Raw genomic sequence first — 24,895 nt, forward strand, 5'->3', positions numbered from 1 at the left:
ACATGATTTTTTCTTTTTTTTTTTTTCTTTTTTTTTTCACATTTTTTTTTTTATTAAAGAAAGGATAATTAACAAAACCATAGGGTAGGAGGGGTACAACTCCACAGAATTCCCGCCACCCAATCTCCATAACCCACCCCCTCCCCCGATAGCTTTCCCATTCTCTATCTCTCTGGGAGCATGGACCCAGGGTCATTGAGGGTTGCAGAAGGTAGAAGGTCTGGCTTCTGTAATTGCTTCCTCGCTGAACATGGGCGTTGACTGGTCGGTCCATACTCCCAGTCTGCCTCTCTCTTTCCCTAGTAGGATGGGTCTCTGGGGAAGCTGAGCTCCAGGACACATTGGTGGTGTCTTCAATCCAGGGAAGTCTGGCCGGCATCCTGATGACACCTGGAACCTGGTGACTGAAAAGAGAGTTAACATACAAAGCCAAACAAATTGTTGAGCAATCATGGACCCAAAGCTTGGAAAAGTGGAGAGGAAGTATTAGGGAGGTACTCACTGCAAACTCTAGTATACTTCTGCTTTCTTACTTTGGTGCCATACTCCAAACTCAGTCAATTTCTGCTTTGCGTTTCTACTTCTTTTTTTTTTTTTTACATGCATAACATTCCCCAGATTCCCATTTAGCAATACAACCCCCACTATTTCATTCATCATTTTTCATGGACCTGTATTCTCCCCACCCACCCACCCACCCCAGAGTCTTTTACTTTGGTGTAATACTCCAATTCCATTTCAGGTTCGACTTGTGTTTTCTTTTCTAATCTTGTTTTTCAACTTCGGCCTGAGAGTGAGATCATCCCATATTCATCCTTCTGTTTCTGACTTATTTCATTCAACATGATTTTTTCAAGGTCCATCCAAGATTGGCTGAAAACGGTGAAGTCACCATTTTTTACAGCTGAGTAGTATTCCATTGTGTATATATGCCACAACTTGCTCAGCCATTCATCTGTTGTTGGACACCTGGGTTGCTTCCAGGTTTTGGCTATTATAAATTGTGCTGCCAAGAACATATGTGTACACAGATCTTTTTGGATGGATGTGTTGGGTTCCTTAGGATATATCCCCAGGAGGGGAATTGCAGGGTCATAGGGTAGGTCCATTTCTAGCCTTCTGAGAGTTCTCCAGACTGTTCTCCACAGAGGTTGGACCAATTGACATTCCCACCAGCAGTGCAGGAGGGTTCCTTTGACCCCACACCCTCTCCAGCATTTGCTGCTGTTACCTTTTCTGATGTGTGACATTCTCACAGGAGTGATGTGATATCTCATTGTTGTCTTGATTTGCATTTCTCTGACAATCAGAGACTTGGAACATTTTTTCATGTGTTTCTCAGCCTTTTGGATCTCTTCTGTGGTGAATATTCTGTCCAAGTCCCCCCCCCCATTTTTGGATGGGGTTCATAACTTCTTTATTCAGTCATCTGTTGGTGAACATTCAGGCTGCTTCCACTCTTTGGCTGTTGTGAACAATGCAGTTATGAACACAGGGGTGCATAGGTCCCTTCAAATTAGTGCTTGAGTGTCCTTTGGATAAATGCCCATGAGTAATATTATTGGGTCATAATGTAATCCCATTTTTATTTATTTAAGAACTCTTTACATGGTTTTTCAAAGGAGTAAAAAATGCAGTTTTATTAAAACTAACTTTAACAAGTATATGCATATGCATGTGGAAGAGCGAGACAGAGCAGAGCACTGCCCCAGTGTTTATGAGGCTCCACTTGTCTTTCTTATTAGTGTTTTGTTCTGGGGATCAAACCATGGGTTTTGTGTATGAAGTTGCCTGCTCTTTCTCTACGCATGTCGCCAGTCCCAGCTTTCAGCCTTGTGTTGCTTTCTGTGGCTTTTAATGGCCTCCATTTATTATTTCTAAACAGCTTTACTGAAATGTAATCTCTGCACTTAATCATGATTATCATACAGTAATTAAGTGAGAACTTCTGCTGATTTGCTGGGTTAAATTTTTCTTTGGTGGCATGTTTTTAATAGAACAAATTGTTGTTTTTTTTAATTTCACTAAAAGGTTGTTTAAGTAGAATCATAACTTTGCTCCAAAGAGCCAGACAGTGGTATAAAATCCTTTTTTTTTTTTTTGTCTCCGACTCCTTAGAGAATCTGACAAAAATCTATAGACCTGGACTGAGTCCTCCATACTTGTACAACATACATACATATTTCACACACACGAATGACTTTGATTAAATTCCAGGAGTTTATAAAATACTCTTGTAGCTTCGAGATGAATCCTTATCTGTTAATGGTGATGCAAAGAGACTCTCATGCCAGAGGCTCCAAAGTCCCAAGTTCAATCCCCAGCTTATGGTTCAAACCACCATAAGCCAGAGCTGAACAGTGCTCTGGGGGAAAATAAATCCTCATGTGTGATTCTGATGTCCTCAGACTCCATCTGGGTGGGTACCGCCTGGCGAAACAACCGTGGCAGAGTCTCCTCACACGCTGAGGTGCCTGATGATCTGACGTACAGGACCAGGCTCCGGGAGATGCCGCTTTCACATCAGCTACTTACTTGCACGTCCCTTATTTGGTTTGCCAGCAGTGTGGTTGCAGTGATAGTTCTCAAACTGGGCTTGTATCTGGAAGGACACATAGATGCAGAATATATCAGCTCTGGGAAAGCCCTACAGGGCATTGCCCCTTGTGGTGCGTGATTTCACAGTGTTAGGTCCAGTATGAGTTAGATTTGGCTTTGGAAATGTAACATTTGTGGGACCGGTGTGTTACCATTATACTGTTAGGATATACAATGGCACGATATTATTAGTACCCGAACTGACCCTTACCGTATACTTTAAAAATAAGTTACTAAATTATTATTAGTGTTATCATTATTATTATTGCCGCCAGGGTTATCCCTGGGGCTCGGTGCCTACACAATGAATCTACTGCTCCTGGCAACCCTTCCCCTCCCCATGTTTTCCCTTTCTTTTTTGTTTTGGTTAGAGACAGAGAGATAGTGAGAGGGGAGGGGAATAGCGATGGAGAGAGACACCTGTAGCACTGTTTCACTGCTTGTGAAGCTTCCCTCTCGCAGGTGGGGCCCAGGGGCTTGAAATGGAGTCCTTGTATCAGAAACATGCTGGTTCTACCAGGTGTGCCACCACCTGGCCCCTCTCACCATGTACCCTGGTATTCGAATAACAGTGAGGTGAAAGAAAGTGGAAGGCTAGCTCTGGATGCCTGGTTCTGAGGGAGCGTGCTTACCAACACCTCTGATGACTTTGGTGATTGGCTGTGTGGCTGTTCTGGATTTTCTCACGTATGGGACATTCTTGAATTGCTTCCCTTCCTTTCTTCTCTCATCCAGCCTTCAGTACCAACGAGCAAGACAAAGACAACTGGAGCGGGCAGCTGAAGCTGCTGCTGGAGTGGAACCAGCTGGACCTGGCCAACGATGAGATTTTCACCAACGACCGGCGCTGGGAGGTAAAGCCGACGTCCTTCTGGGTGGCTGTAGGTCCTGGTCCAGGCGTGGCTGCTCCACATCCCGCGAGGTTCTCCCTAGCGAGTCAGTCTTGGAGAGGAGATTTCCATCCTGGCACATGCGTGCTGCCCAGCCCCACTTTCTAGGATTGGCATAGAAGGATAGCACTGACCTTGGGGGCTTCGTGGGAAGAGATAAGAAAATTAAACACCTTACTGTAACACTATATTAGTTCACCCATGCCACCCAGAGTTTTATTTTTAATTATTTATTTTAATGAGAAAGATACAGAGAGAGAGAGAGGAAGAGAGGGGGAGAGAGGGAGAGAGAGATACCAGAGCACTGCTCAGCTGTGGCTTACGGTGGTGCTGAGGACTGAACCTGGGACCTCAGAAACTCAGGCATGAATGCCTTCTGTATAATCATTATGCTGCTTCCCTAGCCCACTGTCCAGAGTATGTGTCCCTTCAGCCACAGTGTGTGTGTGTGTGTGTGTGTGTGTGTGTGTGTGTGTGTGTGTGTGTCGGGGGGGGGGGCTTCCCCACCTGGTGGGGAGAGGTGTGGATCTCTTCTTGGGAACCATGGGCAGAAAAATGGAGAAAGCACACGCGCATGGTGATGGGAAGTGGCTTATCAGAACTCGCTCGGCTGAAGATCAAGGCCGTGGGTACCCTGCCCCATCTGCCTGGCGAGGTTCTAACAACTGTCAGCAGTGATACGCAGGAAGGAAGAAAGGCAGGAAAGAGGCAAGGTGAATCGGCCAGGACTCGCCTGCAGTGTGGGTGATGTGTGTCAAGTAAACACGACTCCCCCAGCACAATGGCCTTTTCCCACTTTCATTTTCATGAGAGCTGCAAACCTGTATTTTCTTCTTCTTTATTGTTTCCCTTTTTTTTTTCCTTGTTACCAGGGTTATCACTGGGTCTTTGTGCCAGTAAATCCATCACTCTGGAGACCATTTCTTTTTCTTTTTTTATTTCTTTATTGGGGAGTTAATGTTTCACATTCAACACTAAATACAATAGTTTGTACATGTATAACATTTCCCAGTTTTCCATATAACAGTACAACCCCTTCAGAGGACCTGTAGTCTCCCCACCCACCCCAGAGTCTTTTACTTTGGTTCAATACGCCATTTTCTGGAGGCCATTTCTCTATCTTTTTTTTTTCTTGATAAATCAAGAGAAGTGGGGAGATAGAGATAGACAGACAGACAGACAGATAGGGACACCTGCAGCACTATTTCACTGCTTATAAAACTTCCTTCTCTAAAGGGTGGGGACAGAGAACTCTGGTGGCAGGTATGGTGTGAAACTATACACTGTAACCCTATGATCTTGTAACAAACTATTAATAATAAAAAAGATTATTTAAAGAAAGAAATATACAAACATATATTCATTAAAAGAAAGAAGCCAGGGCAGGGTTAGATAGCATAATGGTTATACAAAGAGACTCATGTCTGAGGCTCCGAAGTCCCAGGTTCAATCCCCCAACCACCATAAGCCAGGGCTGATCAGTACTCTGGTAAAATAATAAAAATAAAAATAAATAAATAAATAAGCCATTCCTTATCAAAAAGAAAGAAAGAAAGAAAGAATGAAAAGAAACCCTCTTCCTTCTTCCACAGGTGGAGACTAAGGGCTTGAACCTGGGTTCTTGTACATGAGAACATGTGTGCTCTACTGAGTGGTCACCACCCGTCCCCAGACCCACACTGTTTAGCTGTGTCCTCTGAGGACAGAACAAGGTGAAAGCAGGCACCACGAGGAGGTCTGTTCTGCAGGAGCAGTGACCCGCTGCCACATGTGGATGTGTGAGGCTGTGTCTACCTCATGTTCTTCTCTCCTCAGTGAGATTCTCTGTAGCATGCGTCAAGAACGTCCCTGCTACACGTGTGCCTAGATTTCCAGGTGTATGTACCTCGGAAGTTTTCCCTTTGCAGCCAGGTTCAGAAAGCACACACAGGTCTGTTTCATAATCCAAGATGAAGACTTTTGGTCTGTGTGATCTATTTCAATGACACAGTGCAAACCGTAACAACTTGTGGGCTTTTAAAGAATCTAGCCCATTGGCAGGTGTTCTCCTGGGTTTGTCTTTGCAGAGTAATGTGCCCCACTGCACTTTGCAAGCCTTTGGTGAGTTGAAGGTGAGAGGACAACTACCAGGCCTTGTTAGTTAGCTCATAAGTGGACTCTGTGTGCCAGTGTGCTATGTGAGTGGGGTCAGATGGTACAAGGTAACAAACTTGGGCCTCATGCTGAATGGGACATTCAATGTTATTAACTCAGTTCAGGATGGGGCAGGGTGATGGGCATATAACGGGGAGAGGAGGGAGCCTGAAGTCGGCCCATCTGTGTGGCTTAACTCTCCAAGTTCCACAGATTTCAGTGTGTCCACTTTAGTGCTAACTCAGACTGGTTTTAGCAAGAGCTGACTTAATTTGTTTTTTGTTTTGCCTTTCCAACACTTTTCTTAGGGCAGTTAACTTACTTATTTTTTATTAATAATCTAATACTGATCTACAAAATTACAAGATAACAGGGGTACAACTCCACACCTTTCCCACCTCCAGAGTTCTGAACCCCCAGTCCCTCCATTGTAAGCTTCAGCAGTTCTCCTAAGGTTTAGTTAATTATGATTTCTACAGCTATCTGCCTGTTTTTGTATATATTTGTCCATTTTTTCCTATGGTCCCATTTGCTCCTGCTTTCCAAGTCACACTTACACCTTTTACTATATCCACATGTCCCTCTGTTTCTCCTCTTCTCTCTGTGGGTCCTGATGGAGTTTAGTTCAGAACCATGTGGTCATATTCCCCCTATCATTTCTCTACTGCTGGGAGTCTGGACCAAAATTCTTTTTGAGGTGCAGAAGGTGGAAGCTTTCGCTTCTGTAATTGCTTCTCTACTGGACATAGGCATTGGCAGGTGGATCCATAGCCTTATCCTGTTTGTTCCTGTCTTTCCCTAGTGGGGAAGGGCTCTGGGGAGGTGAGGTTCCAGAACACATTGGTGAGGCTGTCTGCCCAGGGAAGTCGGTCATGGTAGCATCTGCAACTTGGTGGCTGAAAGTCAGCAAGATATTTCACCAAATACAAAAGTAAATTCCAAGTGGATCAAAGACTTGGGTGTTAGACCAGAAACTATCAGATACTTAGAGGAAAATATTGGCAGAACTCTTTTCCACATACATTTTAAAGACATCTTCAATGAAACGAATCCAGTTACAAAGAAGACTAAGGCAAGTATAAACCTATGGGACTACATCAAATTAAAAAGCTTCTTCACAAAGAAACCACTGCCCAAACCAAGAGACCCCTCACAGAATGGGAGAAGATCTTTACATGCCATACATCAGACAAGAGTTTAATAACCAACATATATAAAGAGCTTGCCAAACTCAACAACAAGACAACAAATAACCCCATCCAAAAATGAGGGGACATGGACAGAATATTCACCACAGAAGAGATCCAAAAGGCTGAGAAACACATGAAAAAATGCTCCAAGTCTCTGATTGTCAGAGAAATGCAAATAAAGACAACAATGAGATACCACTTCACTCCTGTGAGAATGTCATACATCAGAAAAGGTAACAGCAGCAAATGCTGGAGAGGGTGTGGGGTCAAAGGAACCCTCCTGCACTGCTGGTGGGAATGTCAGTTGGTCCAACCTCTGTGGAGAACAGTCTGGAGAACTCTCAGAAGGCTATAAATGGACCTACCCTATGATCCTGCAATACCTCTTCTGGGAATATATCCTAAGGAACCCAACACATCCATCCAAAAAGATCTGTGTAAACGTATGTTCTTGGCAGCACAATTTGTAATAGCCAAAACCTGGAAGTAACCCAGGTGTCCAACAACAGATGAGTGGCTGAGCAAGTTGTGGTATATATACACAATGGAATACTACTCAACTGTAAAAAATGGTGACTTCACCGTTTTCAGCTGATCTTGGATGGATCTTGAAAAATTCATGTTAAGTGAAATAAGTCAGAAACAGAAGGATGAATATGGGATGATCTCACTCTCAGGCAAAAGTTGAAAAACAAGATCAGAAGAAAAAATAAAAACACAAGTAGAACCTGAAATGGAATTGGTGTATCGCACCAAAGTAAAAGACTGTGGGGTGGAGGTGGGTGGGTGCGGAGAATACAGGTCCAAGAAGGATGACAGAGGACCTAGTGGGGGTTGTATTGTTATATAGGAAACTGGGGGATGTTATGCATGTACAAACTATTGTATTTACAGTTGAATGTAAAACATTAATTCCCCAATAAAGAAATAAAAAAAAAGAAAGTCAGTAAGATATAAAGCAGGGATGGGATATGGAGTTCAGGTGGTGGGAATTGTGTGGAGTTATACCCCTCTTATTCTATGGTTTTGTCAGTCTTTCCTTTTTATAAATAAGTAAGAAAAGACCCAAAGAGATAAAAAAGAAAGATATAAAGTGGGACAAAATGATTAATGGACAGGAACCAGAAAGCAGGAACAGAACAGATGAGACTTATCTTAGGATAGGGGTCTTAGGATGGAAAGAAACTAGGAAGCCCATTTTAAGCATATTCCTACGGGCCCACAACTATCACAGTTTTTGCTTGAGTTTGATAGCTATTGAGAAAATGATGTCAGAGTAGAGAAAAGGGCTAGAAAATTGGATTAGGGCAGAGAGTAGCTCTCAGTCTTGAAAAAAATCTATGAATAAAATTAACTGTTTACCCTCCTGACCCAGGGCCCATCTATGTTTATATTTAGCACAGGAGCCTGTGTGACCTCTGAGTCCCTGTCGGTTTGAGCTCACAGTTCATTTGTCACGGCTGGGAACATTCTAGGCTGCTGTCCTCTGAGGACCAGTCTTCCTCAAATGGCAGGGCAGGATGACCCAGCCTCCATTCAGAGAGTGGAGCTGTCCTTATCGCTGCTACTTTATAGTGCGGGCATGGTCCTGGGAAGCACTGCACGCGGGCTTATGATGATGTTCCTGATGGAAGCGACCTGTGATGGTGGAGAGAAGGATCCACTGGACGTCTATGCCCATCCATCATATTTGTGTGGGAGGAAATCCTTGGCTTCCCTGACTAGGCCTCACATGATGGGGTAGTGAGGTCTTGACCAAAAAACTTCATTATTAAGTGATCCCTGACTGCAACTTTTTTTCTTTTTAGGGCTTTTTTGAGTTGGTGGTTCAATTCAGTCAATAGTAACATTAAATAATATAAGCTTAGAATTTAATAAGATTTATTCATGGCATTGGTAGGGAGTGGGAGGGCAGCTCGGTGGGTAAAACACATGCCTTTCATGAGTGAGACCCCTCGTTTGATCTCTAGCACCGAGGACAGAGAAGCAAGAGGGCCTGCCCTGGACTAGGCGAGCTCGCTCCCAGCCCCTGGGAGGACTTCTTGGCCAACACTGCCCTGTGTGGGTATGGTCATATGAGAACCACACACATAATCATGCAGTTATGATACTATATGTAAAGTGATATTAGATACTTGACTATAGCCAGACAACAGCCAAGCTCACAGCAGGCCAGTTTCACAGACCTTACTGTTTCTGGGCTGGTGAAATGTCTCTCTGGGATAGTGCGTTGCCTTGCCATGTGTGTGATCCAGGCTTGAGCCCAGCTCCCACCACATTGGTAGGCGAGTGCCCTGCCCCTGGGCTGGTTCTCCCTCCCGCCACCACATTGAAGGAAGTCTCTGTGCTGTGGTCTCTTTCTCTCTAAAATATAAAGGGGGGAAGCTTCACAAATGGTGAAGCAGGTCTGCAGATGTCTCTCTCTCTATCTCACCCTCCTTTCTCAATTTCTCCCTGTCCTAGCTAATAAAAATAGATAAAAAAGAAAAATGGCATCCAGGAGTAGTGGATTCACAGTGCAGGCTCCAAGCCCTACTCAGAACCCTGGTGGCAATTAAAAAAAGAAAGGAAGAAAATTAAAATAAATAAAAGAAAGAAAAGATTAGATTTTACTTTTTGAATGTTTCCATCATGCTACCTTCCCAGTTTGGATGGGCAACTTCAGGGCCAGCATTGGACTAGAATGGATGGGCTTTATTCCTGAAGCAGAAAGGAAAGAGCAGGGGAAGAGACCATCTCTCTGTGCCCAAGAGCCCCGAGGCCTAGATGCGATTCCTGCCTCGGCTCTGGATGTGACCAGCCCCTCCGCCCTCTCTCCTAGTCGGCAGACCTCCAGGAGATGATGTTCATGGCCCTCATCAAGGACAGACCCAAGTTCGTCCGTCTCTTCCTGGAGAACGGCTTGAACCTGCGGCGCTTCCTCACCAACGACGTGCTCACCGAGCTCTTCTCCAACCACTTCAGCACTCTGGTCTACCGGAACCTGCAGATTGCCAAGAACTCCTACAACGACACCCTCCTCACCTTCGTCTGGAAGCTGGTGGCTAACTTCCGCAGAGGCTTCCGGAAAGAAGACCGGAACAGCAGGGACGAGATTGACATAGAGCTGCATGTGAGTACCCAGGGAGCGCTCATGGCTTCTGTTTGAGTCTCCCCTTTGAAAAAAAAAGAAGAAGAATAAAAGAAGGAAAAAGAAGGAAAGAAAGGAAGGAAGGAAGGAAGGAGGGAAGGAAGAGAGAGAAAAGTGCCTCCTTCCCTCTGGGATTTAAAATCATTTATTTATTAATTTATTTTGGATAGAGACAGAGAGAAATTGAGAGGGGAGGAGGAACTAGAGGTGGAAAGAGAACTGGAGAAGCACTTGCAGCCCTGCTTCACTAGTTGGGAAGCTTCCTTCCTGCAGGTGGGGACTGGGGGCTTGAACCTGGGTCCTTGTGCACTGTAACGTGTTGTGTGTTACCAAGTGTGCCACTGCCCTGCTCCTTCCCCGGGGTTTTTAATACGTGTGTTGCAGACATATAAGTAAGCCTCGTGTTGGGAGGGAAACAGAAATGTTTTGAAAGGTTCTGCTAGCCAGTACTGATGTTAAAAAGCTGGGTGTAATTGTAGCCAGAGCGCTGTGGATTTTGGCAAAAACCCATAGGGAAGTTTTAAAAGAATATACACATGTTGATATTTTGTTTTCTCTTTCAAAATATTCTATTTATTATTTTACTGGATAGAGACAGAGACACTGAGAGGGAAGGGGGTTAGAGAGAGACACCTGCAGCCCTGCTTCACCACTCACGAAGCTTCCCCCCTGCAGGTGGGGACTGAACCCTTGTCCTTGATCACTGTAACACGTGTGCTCAGCCTGATGGACCACTGTCCAGCCTCTATTTAAGTGCTTTTCTTTTCTCTTCTTTTCTTTTCTATCTGAAATGGAAGCTATGGGGTGAGAAGCAGGGATGCAGGCTTCCAGCTGCTGAGTTCAGAGTCTCAATTTAGAATAGGACTGGCTTTACATGGTAATAATTGAGCTTGAAGGAAAGCAACTTCAGATCAGTTCTCCCGGATGAGACACAGATTCGCGTAGTGAGAGGGAACCGAGATTCCTCCTGCATCCTCCTGCTCACATGCTGTCTTCCCCCTTCACCCCCACAGGATGTGTCTCCCATCACCCGACACCCCCTGCAGGCTCTCTTCATCTGGGCCATTCTTCAGAACAAGAAGGAGCTCTCCAAAGTTATCTGGGAGCAGGCAGGCCTCCAGCTCCTCGTCCTATGTCTGCTGCCCTCTGTCCCTTCTGGCTGCCCAGAATGCACCTGCCTCACATGAGATGCTATGGGCTGGTGCTGATAAGCATGTCTGTGCCCCGTGTCCCTGGGGGCGGAAGTGGGGTCAGGAGGGGAGGTCCCTGGCCGGTCTTTGGCTTTCTGCTTTTTACACCTCTGTTTCTCGGTGTGTGGCTGGCTTCCAGTTAGAAGAGGCTATAGTAATTAAAAAATAAAATAAAGTAAACTTCCCATGGGCTTTGTTTGGGGCTGAACAAATGGAAGGTCTATTACACTGCAGGTTATCAGGTACCTGAAAACCATGGCGGCAAAATAGGCAAAGGAGACAAAGATCAGCTAGTCAAGATGGGCAGGAGCCATGCATCTCTAAGCTAGTTAGCAGAGCTCAGCTACACGTGTTCGGGTCCCAGGGGAAGCAGCATGGAGGGTCCTGAGAAGAAGGAGAGTGGAAAAGGCAACAGGAATAGAGAGCGAGGTCTGCCAGACACTCACTGAAATTGCTTCCTACACGCCCACAGTCCCTTGTGGGTTTGTGGAAGCCCCTTGTATGCTCATGAGGCTGATGCCAGCCATATGCCAATCATGCCCAAGTTCCAACAGGAGGTGGAGGCTTTTGCATTTTAAATGTGTTAATTCAGTGCCAGGGATCAAACCCAGGGTCTTACATATGCCTTCAGCCTCTGAACCACCTTCCCAGCTCAGTTTTTTTTTAAAAAATATTTTATTTGTTTGTTTGTTTATTTATGAGAAAGAGGAGCAGAACATCACTCTGGCACATGTGATGCCAGGGATTTGACTTGGGACCCGAATTCCCAGCCAAGGTTTTTTTTTTTTTTAATGAGCAAAAGAAAGTGTAGGAGTGAACCCCAAAGTACCACTCTTCCATCCATGGGATTTCATAGACCTCTGCTCTTGGTACTGTCTTGAACCACGGACCCTGTGCATGAGTCAGGCCTCTAACCTCCCTGCCCAGAAGAGCTCCCTCTGCTGCCTGTGGTTTGTGGTGCTGTCCATGGTCCTTACCTGTGCTGCTGGCCATTCACCCAGGGCCTCACCTTGGAAGGCCTGCCCCCTTCCTGTGAACCACCTCTCACTGGAGGGGGCACACGCTTTAGTGTTTTAAACTTGTTATTTCTGTGCAAGGCATTGAACCCAGAGCCTTGTGTGTGACTTCAGTCTCCAAGCCTCTCCCCCAGCTCAGTTTTTTTTTTTTTTTAATTTAATGTCTACCTTTATCTCATACAGATTGCAAGTAGGCTCTGTATAAAATCCTTTGGGAAGCTTATCTTATTTTACTTGTGTAAAATAAGAGAGATTTTACTCTCTTATTTAAAATAAGGGAAGATTTTACTTTTGTGTGTTGTTTAGCATACAGGTCTCTGTAGATGACCTGTGGGCAGCTGAAAATAGCTCCTCACTGAGAGCATGAAGCTAATTGGTGAGCATGGAGCTGGCACACAGTCTTGATGTGTGATTGGTCCCCTGTCTGCCTTTTCCTCCCCATCACCTTTGAACTGTTTCATAGTAGGTGGTCAGTCTTCCTCTCCAATCTGCCTTATCTGATTGTCACTTCCTCCTGGCATTTATCCTGATTTTTAAAAAATATTTATTTATTTATTTTCCCTTTTTGTTTTAACATTGTTGTGGTTATTGATGTCATTGTTGTTGGATAGGACAGAGAGAAATGGAGAGAGAAGGGGAAGACAGAGGGGGAGAGAAAGACAGACACCTGCACACCTGCTTCACTGCCTGTGAAGCGACTCCCCTGCAGGTGGGGAACCGGGGCTCGAACTGGGATCCTTATGCTGGTCCTTGCGTTTTGCACCATGTGCGCCACTGCCCAACTCCTGATTTTTTTTTTTTACATATGACAATTTCAAGTTTGAGATGGTGAGTCTGTTCTGGTTCTAGATGATGTACACACTGCATACATTTTCTATATTATTTATTTTATAGGGGGAGAGAGAAAAAAAAAGAAGAGGCAGGGGGACAGAGAGAGAGAGAGAGAGAGAGAGCCCACAGCACTGCTCCACCATCCACAGAGCTCCCTGAGTGTTGTCCATGGTGCTGAGAGAGACCTCCTCACAGCACTGCTCCACGGTCCATGAGGGTCTCTGGGTGTTGTCCATGGTGCTGAGAGAAGAGACACCCCCCACAGCCCTGCTCCACCATCCATGGAGATCCCACCCAAGTGCTGTCCGTGGTGCTGAGAGAGACCCTATGGCACTGCTCCACTGTCCATGGGGCTCCCTAGTGTTGTCCATGGTGCTGAGAGAGGAGAGACTCCCACAGCATCATTCCACCACCCATGGAGCTCTCTCACTGTTTCCCCACACTGCAATTTCTGTTTTGATTCATGATGATCTGTTTAGACTTCACCATCCCTGCTTTTGCCACGAGTGCATCTTTGTGGGATATTTATATTAACTTGGTCGTTTCAAGGGATGCCGTCTTTGTCCCTCCCTCCCCTCTCACAGACCAGAGGCTGCACCCTGGCGGCCCTGGGGGCCAGCAAGCTGCTGAAGACGCTGGCCAAGGTGAAGAATGACATCAATGCAGCCGGAGAGTCGGAGGAGCTGGCCAATGAGTATGAGACACGTGCAGTGGGTGAGTGCACCAGACGGGACAGCCCTGGAAGGGGGACATGCATGTGGGCCAGGGGCTAGAGGTTGGTGGCATGACTAACCTCCCTCACTGGCCTTGATGGGGGCTGCTGACTGGGAGCTTAAGGGTCCACACACCAGTTAGGAGCCAGAAGCTCCTCGGTTCAGTGACTCGCTGATGCCCAAGGGTGGGCTGGGTGGTGGCATATCCTACCCAGCTGAGCACATACGCAAGGACCTGGGCTCAACCTACCCCCACTGCGCCCTCACCTGCAGGGGGTTTTCATATGCTTTAGAGCAGTCTGCTGCTATCTCTCCGTCTCCTTTATCCCCCCTTTCAATTCCTCTCTGTCTCTACTTCCCCAAATAAAATAACAATGAAAGAAAAAGGAAGAAGGAAATCAGGAAAGGAGAGAAGGAAAGTTAAGGAGGACGGTGACTGCTGGGAGCAAAGGATTTGTTGTGTAGCACTGAGCCTCAGTGAAGACCCTGGTGGCAATATAAATAGACTGATAGAGAAATACGTATAAAAAGAAGTTTGTAGGGGAAATTGTGGGCTCTCTCGTCCAGTACCGCCCGGGACCAACCCCAGGACAAATCTCAGTGGCCCATTATCCCAGGGAGTTTGAGGGCACTTAGCTCCTGGGTGCTATTAAGAAGCTGTGACAGGGGGATAAGGGAATAGCTCAACTGGTAGGGGTAGGCCATGTGTACCTTGCTATGTGGGGGCTTTGGTTCAAGTCCTGGCACCGCATTGGAGTGGTATCAGAGGGAGTCCCTGAGCTGTGGTCTCTTTTGCTCTCTGTCTCTCTTTCTTTCTTCTCCTACATTCATTCACTTGGGTTTTCAGAAACAGCGTGATGCATTTATACATAGAAAAACACATGGGGCTTGGTGCTGGCACTGTGAATCCACTGCTCCTGGTGGCCATTGTTTCATCTTATTCCTTTCTATTTTATTTGATAAGGAGAGAAACTGAGAGGGGAGGGAGCGTTGGGAAGGGAGAGAAAGGTAGACACCTGCAGACCAGCTTCAGCACTTGTGAAGCGACTCCCTGCAAGTGGGGAGCGGGGGGCTTGAACCCAGTCCTCACACACTGTAACATGAGTCTTCTACTTGCTGCGCCACCTTCTGGCCCCAGTTCACTGGTGTATTGGTGCGGCACCCACAGGGTGGGTGCTGGCTGTGAGATGCCTCTGGAAGGTTCCTGACCTGCTGAAGCGGCATGCCCATCCCCTCTTTGGTCCTTGCAAACCAGAAGGTGAACCCTCCCCTCCTCAGTCTGTCCCTGAAGTTGGCATAGTTTTGGGGGGGCCCAGCAGGACCTTGCCTGCCTACAGGGTCCCTTCTCTCCTTCTCCCTCTCTCCCTCTCTCCCTTTGGCTTCCCTGTCTCTGCAGAGCTGTTCACAGAGTGTTACAGCAATGACGAGGACCTGGCAGAGCAGCTGCTGGTCTACTCTTGCGAAGCCTGGGGCGGCAGCAACTGCCTGGAGCTGGCGGTGGAGGCCACGGACCAGCACTTCATCGCTCAGCCCGGGGTGCAGGTACCCCCCCCCCCCGGCTCCTCTCCATTGCACCCACCTCTCCATCTGGGGACGGGCTATCCTGTGGGCTGCTTCTATGATGGATCATATCAGACCCATGGCCTCCCCAGGGAAGATGCCAGAGCGAGGGAGGGTGATAGTGTTACGGGGCAACGTGGGGCTAGACATGGGTGTGGGGCCCTCCCCTGAGGGCTGGAGCAAGAAGCGGCTCTCTGGGCACGCACTTTACAGTGCCTGAGGATCCGGGTTCGAACCCTGGCCTCCACATGGGAGCACCATGCATAGGGGAAGACTGATGAGCAGTGGAGATGTACTGTTGCATCTCTCTGTCTCTCTCTCTCTCCTCCCTTTAGCTCTTTTTTCTTTCCTTTCTTTTAAATTTTATTTATAAAAAGGAAACACTGACAAAACCATAGGATAAGAGGGGTACAACTCCACACAGTTCCCACCACCAGAATTCCATATCCCATTCCCTCCCCTGATAGCTTTCCTATTCTTTATCCCTCTGGGAGTGTGGACGCAAAGTCATTATGGGATGCAGAAGGTGGAAGGTCTGGCTTCTGTAATTGCTTCCCCGCTGAACATGGGCATTGACAGGTCGATCCATACTCCCAGCCTGCCTCTATCTTTCCCTAGTGGGTACCTCTTTTTTCATTGGCACAGGGTCATTACTGAGGCTCGGTGAATCTACCACTCTCAGTGGATATTTCTTCCCCCCCCCCCCAGTTTATTGGCTAGGAAAGAGACAGATTGAGAGGGAAGGAGGTGATAGAGTGAGAGAGAGGAAAAGAGATACCTACAGACCTGCTTCACTGCTCGTGAAGTGGACCCACTGCAGGTGGGGACCAGGAGATTGAACTTGGGTCCTTGCACATGGTAATGTGCATGCTCAACTAAGTGCAGCAGTGCCCAGTCCCTCACTCTAAAACTTTAATAATAATAATAGAGTCTGCTGGTGGTGGAAACCCTGTTGTGAGGTGTTGTGAAAATTCGGAGGCTCCAGCTGGCCAGGCTAGCTTCGTGGTGGTAGACAGAGACTCAAGGACACACGGATGGGCAGGGAAGCTGTATTTCTTTATTCAGGAACAACGATTTATAAACTAAGACAAACTAATTGCCAAACAGAACTCTCCTGCCTCCTTCCCCTGCAGTGGCGCCAAACACTCTCGAACTCTGGAGCTCTGGAACTCTCTCAGGGTTCCTTGGGGCGGGGACAAGTGGGCCCGTGAAACTAGCAGGACTGAACCAATTTTCTTGGCAGGGGGAGAGCTAGAACAACCCAATGTAAAGCATACAACAGTGAGGGATGGGGGAGACCTTGATGGGGGTGGAGGGAGTAATAGGAGAAGAAGAGAAAAATAATTTTTGAAGGGCTGAGAGATAGCATACCTGCTAGAGCACATGTCTCTTTAAAAAAAGATATTTATCTATTTTGCATAGAAACAGAGACAGAGAAATTGAGAGGAAAAGGAGAGAGAGACAGAGACACCTGCAGCACTGCTTCCCTGCAGGTGGAGGCCGAGGACGTGAACCTGGGTCCTTGTGCCTGGTAACACATGCACCCTACCAGTGAGCTGTCACACAGCCCCCAGAGCACACATCTTACTATGCATGAGAATGCGAGTTTGAGCCCCAGCACCTCCTGGGAGCACCAGGGATGGTACCAGCAGAATCCCCATGATTCTGCTGTGCTGTGGTACCCCTCTCTCTGAAATAAAAAAGAATGAAAAAGTCGTCTGGGAAACAATAGAATTGCACATGCATGCGGTCTCATCATGCAGAGACAGAGAGAGAGAGCCTGCTCTGAGTCTGCACATGCATGCGGTCTCATCATGCAGAGACAGAGAGAGCCTGCTCTGAGTCTGCATATGCATGCGGTCTCATCATGCAGAGACAGAGAGAGAGAGAGCCTGCTCTGAGTCTGCACATGCATGCGGTCTCATCATGCAGAGACAGAGAGAGAGCCTGCTCTGAGTCTGCACATGCATGCGGTCTCATCATGCAGAGACAGAGAGAGAGCCTGCTCTGAGTCTGCACATGCATGCGGTCTCATCATGCAAAGACAGAGAGAGAGCCTGCTCTGAGTCTGCACATGCATGCGGTCTCATCATGCAGAGACAGAGAGAGAGCCTGCTCTGAGTCTGCACATGCATGCGGTCTCATCATGCAGAGACAGAGAGAGCCTGCTCTGAGTCTGCACATGCATGCGGTCTCATCATGCAGAGACAGAGAGAGAGAGCCTGCTCTGAGTCTGCACATGCATGCGGTCTCATCATGCAGAGACAGAGAGAGCCTGCTCTGAGTCTGCACATGCATGCGGTCTCATCATGCAGAGACAGAGAGAGAGCCTGCTCTGAGTCTGCACATGCATGTGGTCTCATCATGCAGAGACAGAGAGAGAGAGCCTGCTCTGAGTCTGCACATGCATGCGGTCTCATCATGCAGAGACAGAGAGAGCCTGCTCTGAGTCTGCACATGCATGCGGTCTCATCATTCAGAGACAGAGAGAGAGAGCCTGCTCTGAGTCTGCACATGCATGCGGTCTCATCATGCAGAGACAGAGAGAGAGCCTGCTCTGAGTCTGCACATGCATGCGGTCTCATCATGCAGAGACAGAGAGAGAGCCTGCTCTGAGTCTGCACATGCATGCGGTCTCATCATGCAGAGACAGAGAGAGCCTGCTCTGAGTCTGCACATGCATGCGGTCTCATCATGCAGAGACAGAGAGAGCCTGCTCTGAGTCTGCACATGCATGCGGTCTCATCATGCAGAGACAGAGAGAGCCTGCTCTGAGTCTGCACATGCATGCGGTCTCATCATTCAGAGACAGAGAGAGAGAGCCTGCTCTGAGTCTGCACATGCATGCGGTCTCATCATGCAGAGACAGAGAGAGAGGCTGCTCTGAGTCTGCACATGCATGCGGTCTCATCATGCAGAGACAGAGAGAGAGAGCCTGCTCTGAGTCTGCACATGCATGCGGTCTCATCATGCAGAGACAGAGAGCCTGCTCTGAGTCTGCACATGCATGCGGTCTCATCATGCAGAGACAGAGAGAGCCTGCTCTGAGTCTGCACATGCATGCGGTCTCATCATGCAGAGACAGAGAGAGAGAGCCTGCTCTGAGTCTGCACATGCATGCGGTCTCATCATGCAGAGACAGAGAGAGCCTGCTCTGAGTCTGCACATGCATGTGGTCTCATCATGCAGAGACAGAGAGAGCCTGCTCTGAGTCTGCACATGCATGCGGTCTCATCATGCAGAGACAGAGAGAGAGAGCCTGCTCTGAGTCTGCACATGCATGCGGTCTCATCATGCAGAGACAGAGAGAGAGCCTGCTCTGAGTCTGCACATGCATGCGGTCTCATCATGCAGAGACAGAGAGAGCCTGCTCTGAGTCTGCACATGCATGCGGTCTCATCATGCAGAGACAGAGAGAGAGCCTGCTCTGAGTCTGCACATGCATGCGGTCTCATCATGCAGAGACAGAGAGAGAGAGCCTGCTCTGAGTCTGCACATGCATGCGGTCTCATCATGCAGAGACAGAGAGAGCCTGCTCTGAGTCTGCACATGCATGCGGTCTCATCATGCAGAGACAGAGAGAGAGCCTGCTCTGAGTCTGCACATGCATGCGGTCTCATCATGCAGAGACAGAGAGAGAGAGCCTGCTCTGAGTCTGCACATGCATGCGGTCTCATCATGCAGAGACAGAGAGAGCCTGCTCTGAGTCTGCACATGCATGCGGTCTCATCATGCAGAGACAGAGAGAGCCTGCTCTGAGTCTGCACATGCATGCGGTCTCATCATGCAGAGACAGAGAGAGAGAGCCTGCTCTGAGTCTGCACATGCATGCGGTCTCATCATGCAGAGACAGAGAGAGCCTGCTCTGAGTCTGCACATGCATGCGGTCTCATCATGCAGAGACAGAGAGAGCCTGCTCTGAGTCTGCACATGCATGCGGTCTCATCATGCAGAGACAGAGAGAGAGAGCCTGCTCTGAGTCTGCACATGCATGCGGTCTCATCATGCAGAGACAGAGAGAGAGCCTGCTCTGAGTCTGCACATGCATGCGGTCTCATCATGCAGAGACAGAGAGAGCCTGCTCTGAGTCTGCACATGCATGCGGTCTCATCGTGCAGAGACAGAGAGAGAGCCTGCTCTGAGTCTGCACATGCATGCGGTCTCATCATGCAGAGACAGAGAGAGAGCCTGCTCTGAGTCTGCACATGCATGCGGTCTCATCATGCAGAGACAGAGAGAGCCTGCTCTGAGTCTGCACATGCATGCGGTCTCATCATGCAGAGACAGAGAGAGCCTGCTCTGAGTCTGCACATGCATGCGGTCTCATCATGCAGAGACAGAGAGAGAGCCTGCTCTGAGTCTGCACATGCATGCGGTCTCATCATGCAGAGACAGAGAGAGCCTGCTCTGAGTCTGCACATGCATGCGGTCTCATCATGCAGAGACAGAGAGAGAGCCTGCTCTGAGTCTGCACATGCATGCGGTCTCATCATGCAGAGACAGAGAGAGAGCCTGCTCTGAGTCTGCACATGCATGCGGTCTCATCATGCAGAGACTGAGAGAGAGCCTGCTCTGAGTCTGCACATGCATGCGGTCTCATCATGCAGAGACAGAGAGAGAGAGCCTGCTCTGAGTCTGCACATGCATGCGGTCTCATCATGCAGAGACAGAGAGAGAGAGCCTGCTCTGAGTCTGCACATGCATGCGGTCTCATCATGCAGAGACAGAGAGAGAGAGCCTGCTCTGAGTCTGCACATGCATGCGGTCTCATCATGCAGAGACAGAGAGAGAGCCTGCTCTGAGTCTGCACATGCATGCGGTCTCATCATGCAGAGACAGAGAGAGCCTGCTCTGAGTCTGCACATGCATGCGGTCTCATCATGCAGAGACAGAGAGAGAGCCTGCTCTGAGTCTGCACATGCATGCGGTCTCATCATGCAGAGACAGAGAGAGAGAGCCTGCTCTGAGTCTGCACATGCATGCGGTCTCATCATGCAGAGACAGAGAGAGAGCCTGCTCTGAGTCTGCACATGCATGAGGTCTCATCATGCAGAGACACAGAGAGAGAGCCTGCTCTGAGTCTGCACATGCATGCGGTCTCATCATGCAGAGACAGAGAGAGAGCCTGCTCTGAGTCTGCACAGAGCCCTCTGCACGGCAGTATCCGCCACTATCATGAGCTGGGTCCCGGGGTCTCACCAACTGGGACTTATTCCCCTTTCCTCTAAGCCAGTTGGATGGCAGTTAGATCACACCAGCTGTCCCAGTCTGAATGGGATGCGGAGACAGCACAGGGAAAGTGACCCTGAGGGTCAGTGACATGAGAATGGTGTTTATTCAATGGTTTGTTAAGGCCCCTTCTGGAAAACTCTAAGCACCCCAAACACACTCCCAGGACCGCCCAGTCAGACCCTTCGGACCAGGGTTGGGTCAGGACTGCAGGCCCCGTGGGATTTCCTAGGGTTCCATCCAAGCCCTTCAGATCTAGGACATGCTTGTGAAATGAGATGCGTAGTCCTGAGCTGTTGGTTTTGGGATGGTTTGAGGCCCAAGAGGTGCATTTGCCCCTCTCTGCCATCATAAGACCCTAGGGCCCTTTATCTCTGTCTCTTGCAGAATTTCCTTTCCAAGCAGTGGTATGGAGAGATCTCTCGGGACACCAAGAACTGGAAGATCATCCTGTGTCTGTTCATCATCCCCTTGGTCGGCTGCGGCTTCGTGTCATTCAGGTGGGGGAGGTGGTTCACATCTGTGTGAGCAGGTGTGAGTCCATGCACTGTGCACACACGTGTACCCGTGCCCATGCGTCTGTCTGCCTCTGTGAGTGTGTATGCTTACATGGGTTCCTATCTCCCCTCGTGTGTTGGGCAGAGTTGTTTTTTTTTTTTAATTTTTATTATGATAGAGACAGAGAGAAATGGGACAAGAGAGTGGGGAAGACGGGGGAAAAAGAAAGAGGGAAGGAGTTAGACAGTGGCACATCAGGAGAGTGCACACGTTAGCATGCACGAGGGCCCAGGTTCAAGCCCCTGGTCCTCACCCTTAGAGGGGGGATGCTTCACAAGAGGAGGAGTAGTGCTGCAAGCATCTCTCTCCCTCTCTCTTTTAAAAAAGAAATTGGGGGTGTTATCTTTATTTATTTATTGGATAGAGACAGCCAGAAATCGAGAGGGCAGGGGGTGATAGAGAGGCTGAGAGGCAGAGACACCTGCAACACGGCTTCACCACTTGCAAAGCTTCACCACTTGCAGCTGGGGGTTGTGGACTTGAACCTGGCTCCTTGTAAACTGTGACATGTGTGCTTAGCCAAGTACTCCACCACCCGGCCCCCTCTCTCTCCCTCTGTATGTCCTCTTCCCCTCTAAATTTCTCTCTGTCTCTATCCAGTAAATAAATAAAAGATTACAAAGTCTATATTCTATATTTATGGAAAGAGACAGGAGATGAGAGAGAAGAGAAGAGGATTAAATGGCATCAGGGTAGCTCCATGGATGGTGGAGCAGAGGTTCCTCTCTCTCCCTTCCTTCTCAAATTCTCTCTGTCTGTATCTAATCTACATAAATAAATTAATATATTTTTAAAAATTATTATGAGAGGGATGCCTGCAGACCTGCTTCACCCCTTGTGAAGCTTCCCCCTGGTAGATGGGGACCAGAGACTTGAACCCGGGTCCTTTTGTATTGTAACTGGTAGCTCAGCCAGGTGCGTTGTCATCTCACCCCCAGCCTCCCCCTCACCTCCCCATGTTACTTCCATTCTTTCCTGCCCCCAGGGTTATTCCTGGGGCTCAGTGTGCGCTCTCTCTGGCCATTTTTCCCTTTTTCTTTCTTTTTCTGGTAGAGGGAAGGAGGGAGGGAGGGAGGGAGAAGGAAACACCTGCAGCCCTGCTCTACTGCTCCTGAAGCTTCCTCTCTGCAGGTAGGAACTGGGGGCTCGAACCCCAGCCCCGGTGCACAGCAACTCATGCAGTTTACAGGGTCGCACCCCTGCCGGGCCCAGCTGGGCAGAGTCTGGCCTTTGCAGGGTCCCCTAGGCCCTCGCCCCGCCCCTCGCCCCGCCCCGCCCCTCGCCCCGCCCCTCGCCCCTCGCCCCGCCCCCACACTCCCCCGGCCTGGCCGCTGCAGGAAGAAGCCGGTGGACAAGCACAAGAAGCTGCTGTGGCACTACGTGGCCTTCTTCACCTCGCCCTTCGTGGTCTTCTCCTGGAACGTGGTCTTCTACATCGCCTTCCTGCTGCTCTTTGCATACGTGCTGCTCATGGACTTCCACGCCGTCCCGCACCCGCCCGAGCTGGCGCTGTACGTGCTGGTCTTCGTGCTGTTCTGCGACGAAGTGAGACAGGTGGGTCCTGCTCTCCCTGCCCTGCCCTGCCCTGCCCCCGATCTGCTTCCCCTCATGGCTCACAAGGGGAGCGGTTGGTGACAGGAAGACGACACCTTGGGGAAATGTGGTCCCTGATACGTCCTAAGGAGGGAACCTGCCCACCGCGGTGAACCTTCCCTCCCCAGGGCTCCCCAGCCCAGCGGAGGAGGAGGCTCTGGTGAAGGGTTGGGACAGGCTTCATGGACCTGGGTGGGCACTGCCCTGAATGCCCTCTTCCTTCCTTGTCTGCTCTTTGGTGGCGCCTGCCCTGGGGACAGCCACACATCTGTGCCCTTGTCATACACATGGAGCGGATCGTCACAGTGACCTTCCACAGTGCTGTGTGGGGATGTTGACGCAGCAGTTCCCCCGTTCTGACTGTTAGGACCAGTTAGTTAGTTCTTCTTCTTCTAGCGTTTGCCCTTCTTCCGTAGCCAGTCAACAGTGTCAGGTTGTTAGTTAGTTAGTTAGTTAGTCAGTTAGTTAGCTTTGACCCCATTAGGACCAGTCTGGTCTGTCACCTCTGTCCGGCTTTGCTCCCCTTCTTGACTTTGTCTGGCTCAAACTAATTCTTGCTGGTTTCTTTGAGGATATGCAAAATGGGAGTGAATAAATTGACCTCAGGACTGTGACCCTCTCTCCCTTATCAGCACACTCTACTCTTGTTCCTGCTTTTGCTGCGGTGGGGGGCGGGGGGGGGGCAGTTGGGAGGACTCTCCAGGGCAGGATGCCAGAAAGACAGGGACTGTGAGCAAACTTCCCTGAGGAAATGAAGGCCAGCATTTTCTCTGCCACAGAAGGAGGGAGTTAGGATATCTGTAGCCTCCCGTGTCACCAGACTTTGCAGCTGCAAGGGTCTGGGTGGTGACGGATGGTGTGGGGGGACTTAGAGAGAGAGAGAGGAGAGGTTGAGCCAGCCCCTTGCGACTCTGGTCTCACCTGGTGCTCTGGACAGGATGGGTCCCAGGGACATGGCTGCACTCTCCCTGAGTCATTACGACAAGTCGTCTGGCCTGGAAAGTCTTTCAGACTCAGTACTTCAGGCATCTGTGATTTCTGTGAGCCTCTGACCCCAGGCCTGCTCATGTAGCTGGTGGGAGTGAGGAATGAGGGGCTACGGTTCTGAAGGTGCTGAGCTGAGTGCTATGGGGGGTTTGCAGGGCAAACAGTGCTCTTCCCCTGGTTTGATTTTAATTTGGTGCCTGGGAGTGAACCCGGAGTGTTGTCACTGAGCAGTCTCCCTGGCCCGATCTTACTCACTTCCTTTCCTTCCAAAAACATATGTAGAGAGAACACACTAGGGCTTTACAGATATGCTATTCCACTACTTCCAGGGGACATTTTATTTATTTTTAAACTTTAAGAGAGGGGGGCGAGAGAGAGAGAGAAGGAGAAAAAGAAAGAATAGAGAAAGAGAGGCACCAGCCCTTGTGCATGGTGCTGAGGGTTCAAACCTGGGTCCTTGGGCACAGCAAAGAATGTACTCTACTGGGTGCACTCTCTCCCACCCTCTATCCTTCATTCTTAGAGGGAGAGAAAGAGAGGAGAGGGGTGGGAGAGATAGACAGACACAAGGAGAGCTGCCTCAGCACCTGCCCACTGTCCATGGAGCTCCTGACAGCACTGTCAAATGCAGGGACCTCCCATGGACCGTCCACAGTCCTTCCATGTGCATTGGGGCTTGAACCCAGGGCCTCCTGTCCTACCGGATGATCTCAGGATTTAAGTGCCTCAGGTTCCCAGTCCAGCCCCTGGGTTGCATATGCTGGAAGGGTGCTCTGGCTTTTCTGTTTCTCTCTGTCGTGTGAGATTCTATCTCATGTACAATAAATCCTTCAAAAAAAGAATGCTGTTCCTGGCCTCCTGGACGCGTGGCTGCCACAGAGCCCAGTAGTGCTGTCAGCTGCATAGCATTTCTGCTTGTGTGTGCGTGTGTGTTCCAGACATGCTGGACTGAGAAAGACTCGGGGTCTGTCTGTCCTTGTGTGGTGGTCTGGTCTGTTGAATCTCAGGGCAGGGAAGGGGGCTCTGGAGATACCTGGAAAAGTAAGACAAATTTCTTGGCCATTCCTGGGGGCTTCCTGGAGGAGGTGATGCCCACAGGGCTGTGAATCCTCTTCACTGCAGCCACACCTTCATCGTGGGTGGTGTCTGACTCAGAGGCAAAGAGGAAGAGAGGAGTCTGTGTTTGTCCAGATGCACCTTCTTCCTTTTGCAGATATGCTTTTGAATGGGCCAGTCTTGATGGTTTTGCTAATGCAGCGCCAGGGAGTGAACGCAGA

The 24,895-nt window shown here is 49.0% G+C and overlaps 1 protein-coding gene across 1 annotated transcript in view; it reads left to right on the forward strand.

Annotated features, from left to right (window-relative positions):
* The window catches only part of TRPM8 (transient receptor potential cation channel subfamily M member 8), a 67,559-nt gene that overhangs the window by 22,972 nt on the left and 19,692 nt on the right, over window positions 1-24,895 (forward strand). Inside the window, exons 10-16 of the mRNA XM_007519641.2 lie at window positions 3,334-3,452; window positions 9,633-9,923; window positions 10,955-11,050; window positions 13,563-13,692; window positions 15,088-15,233; window positions 20,868-20,980; window positions 22,376-22,592. Coding sequence (XP_007519703.2) covers window positions 3,334-3,452; window positions 9,633-9,923; window positions 10,955-11,050; window positions 13,563-13,692; window positions 15,088-15,233; window positions 20,868-20,980; window positions 22,376-22,592 — 1,112 coding nt within the window. The remainder of the gene's footprint in view (window positions 1-3,333; window positions 3,453-9,632; window positions 9,924-10,954; window positions 11,051-13,562; window positions 13,693-15,087; window positions 15,234-20,867; window positions 20,981-22,375; window positions 22,593-24,895) is intronic.

The sequence above is a fragment of the Erinaceus europaeus genome, chromosome 7, assembly GCF_950295315.1.
Source record: "Erinaceus europaeus chromosome 7, mEriEur2.1, whole genome shotgun sequence".
NCBI classification, from domain to species: Eukaryota; Metazoa; Chordata; class Mammalia; order Eulipotyphla; family Erinaceidae; genus Erinaceus; species Erinaceus europaeus.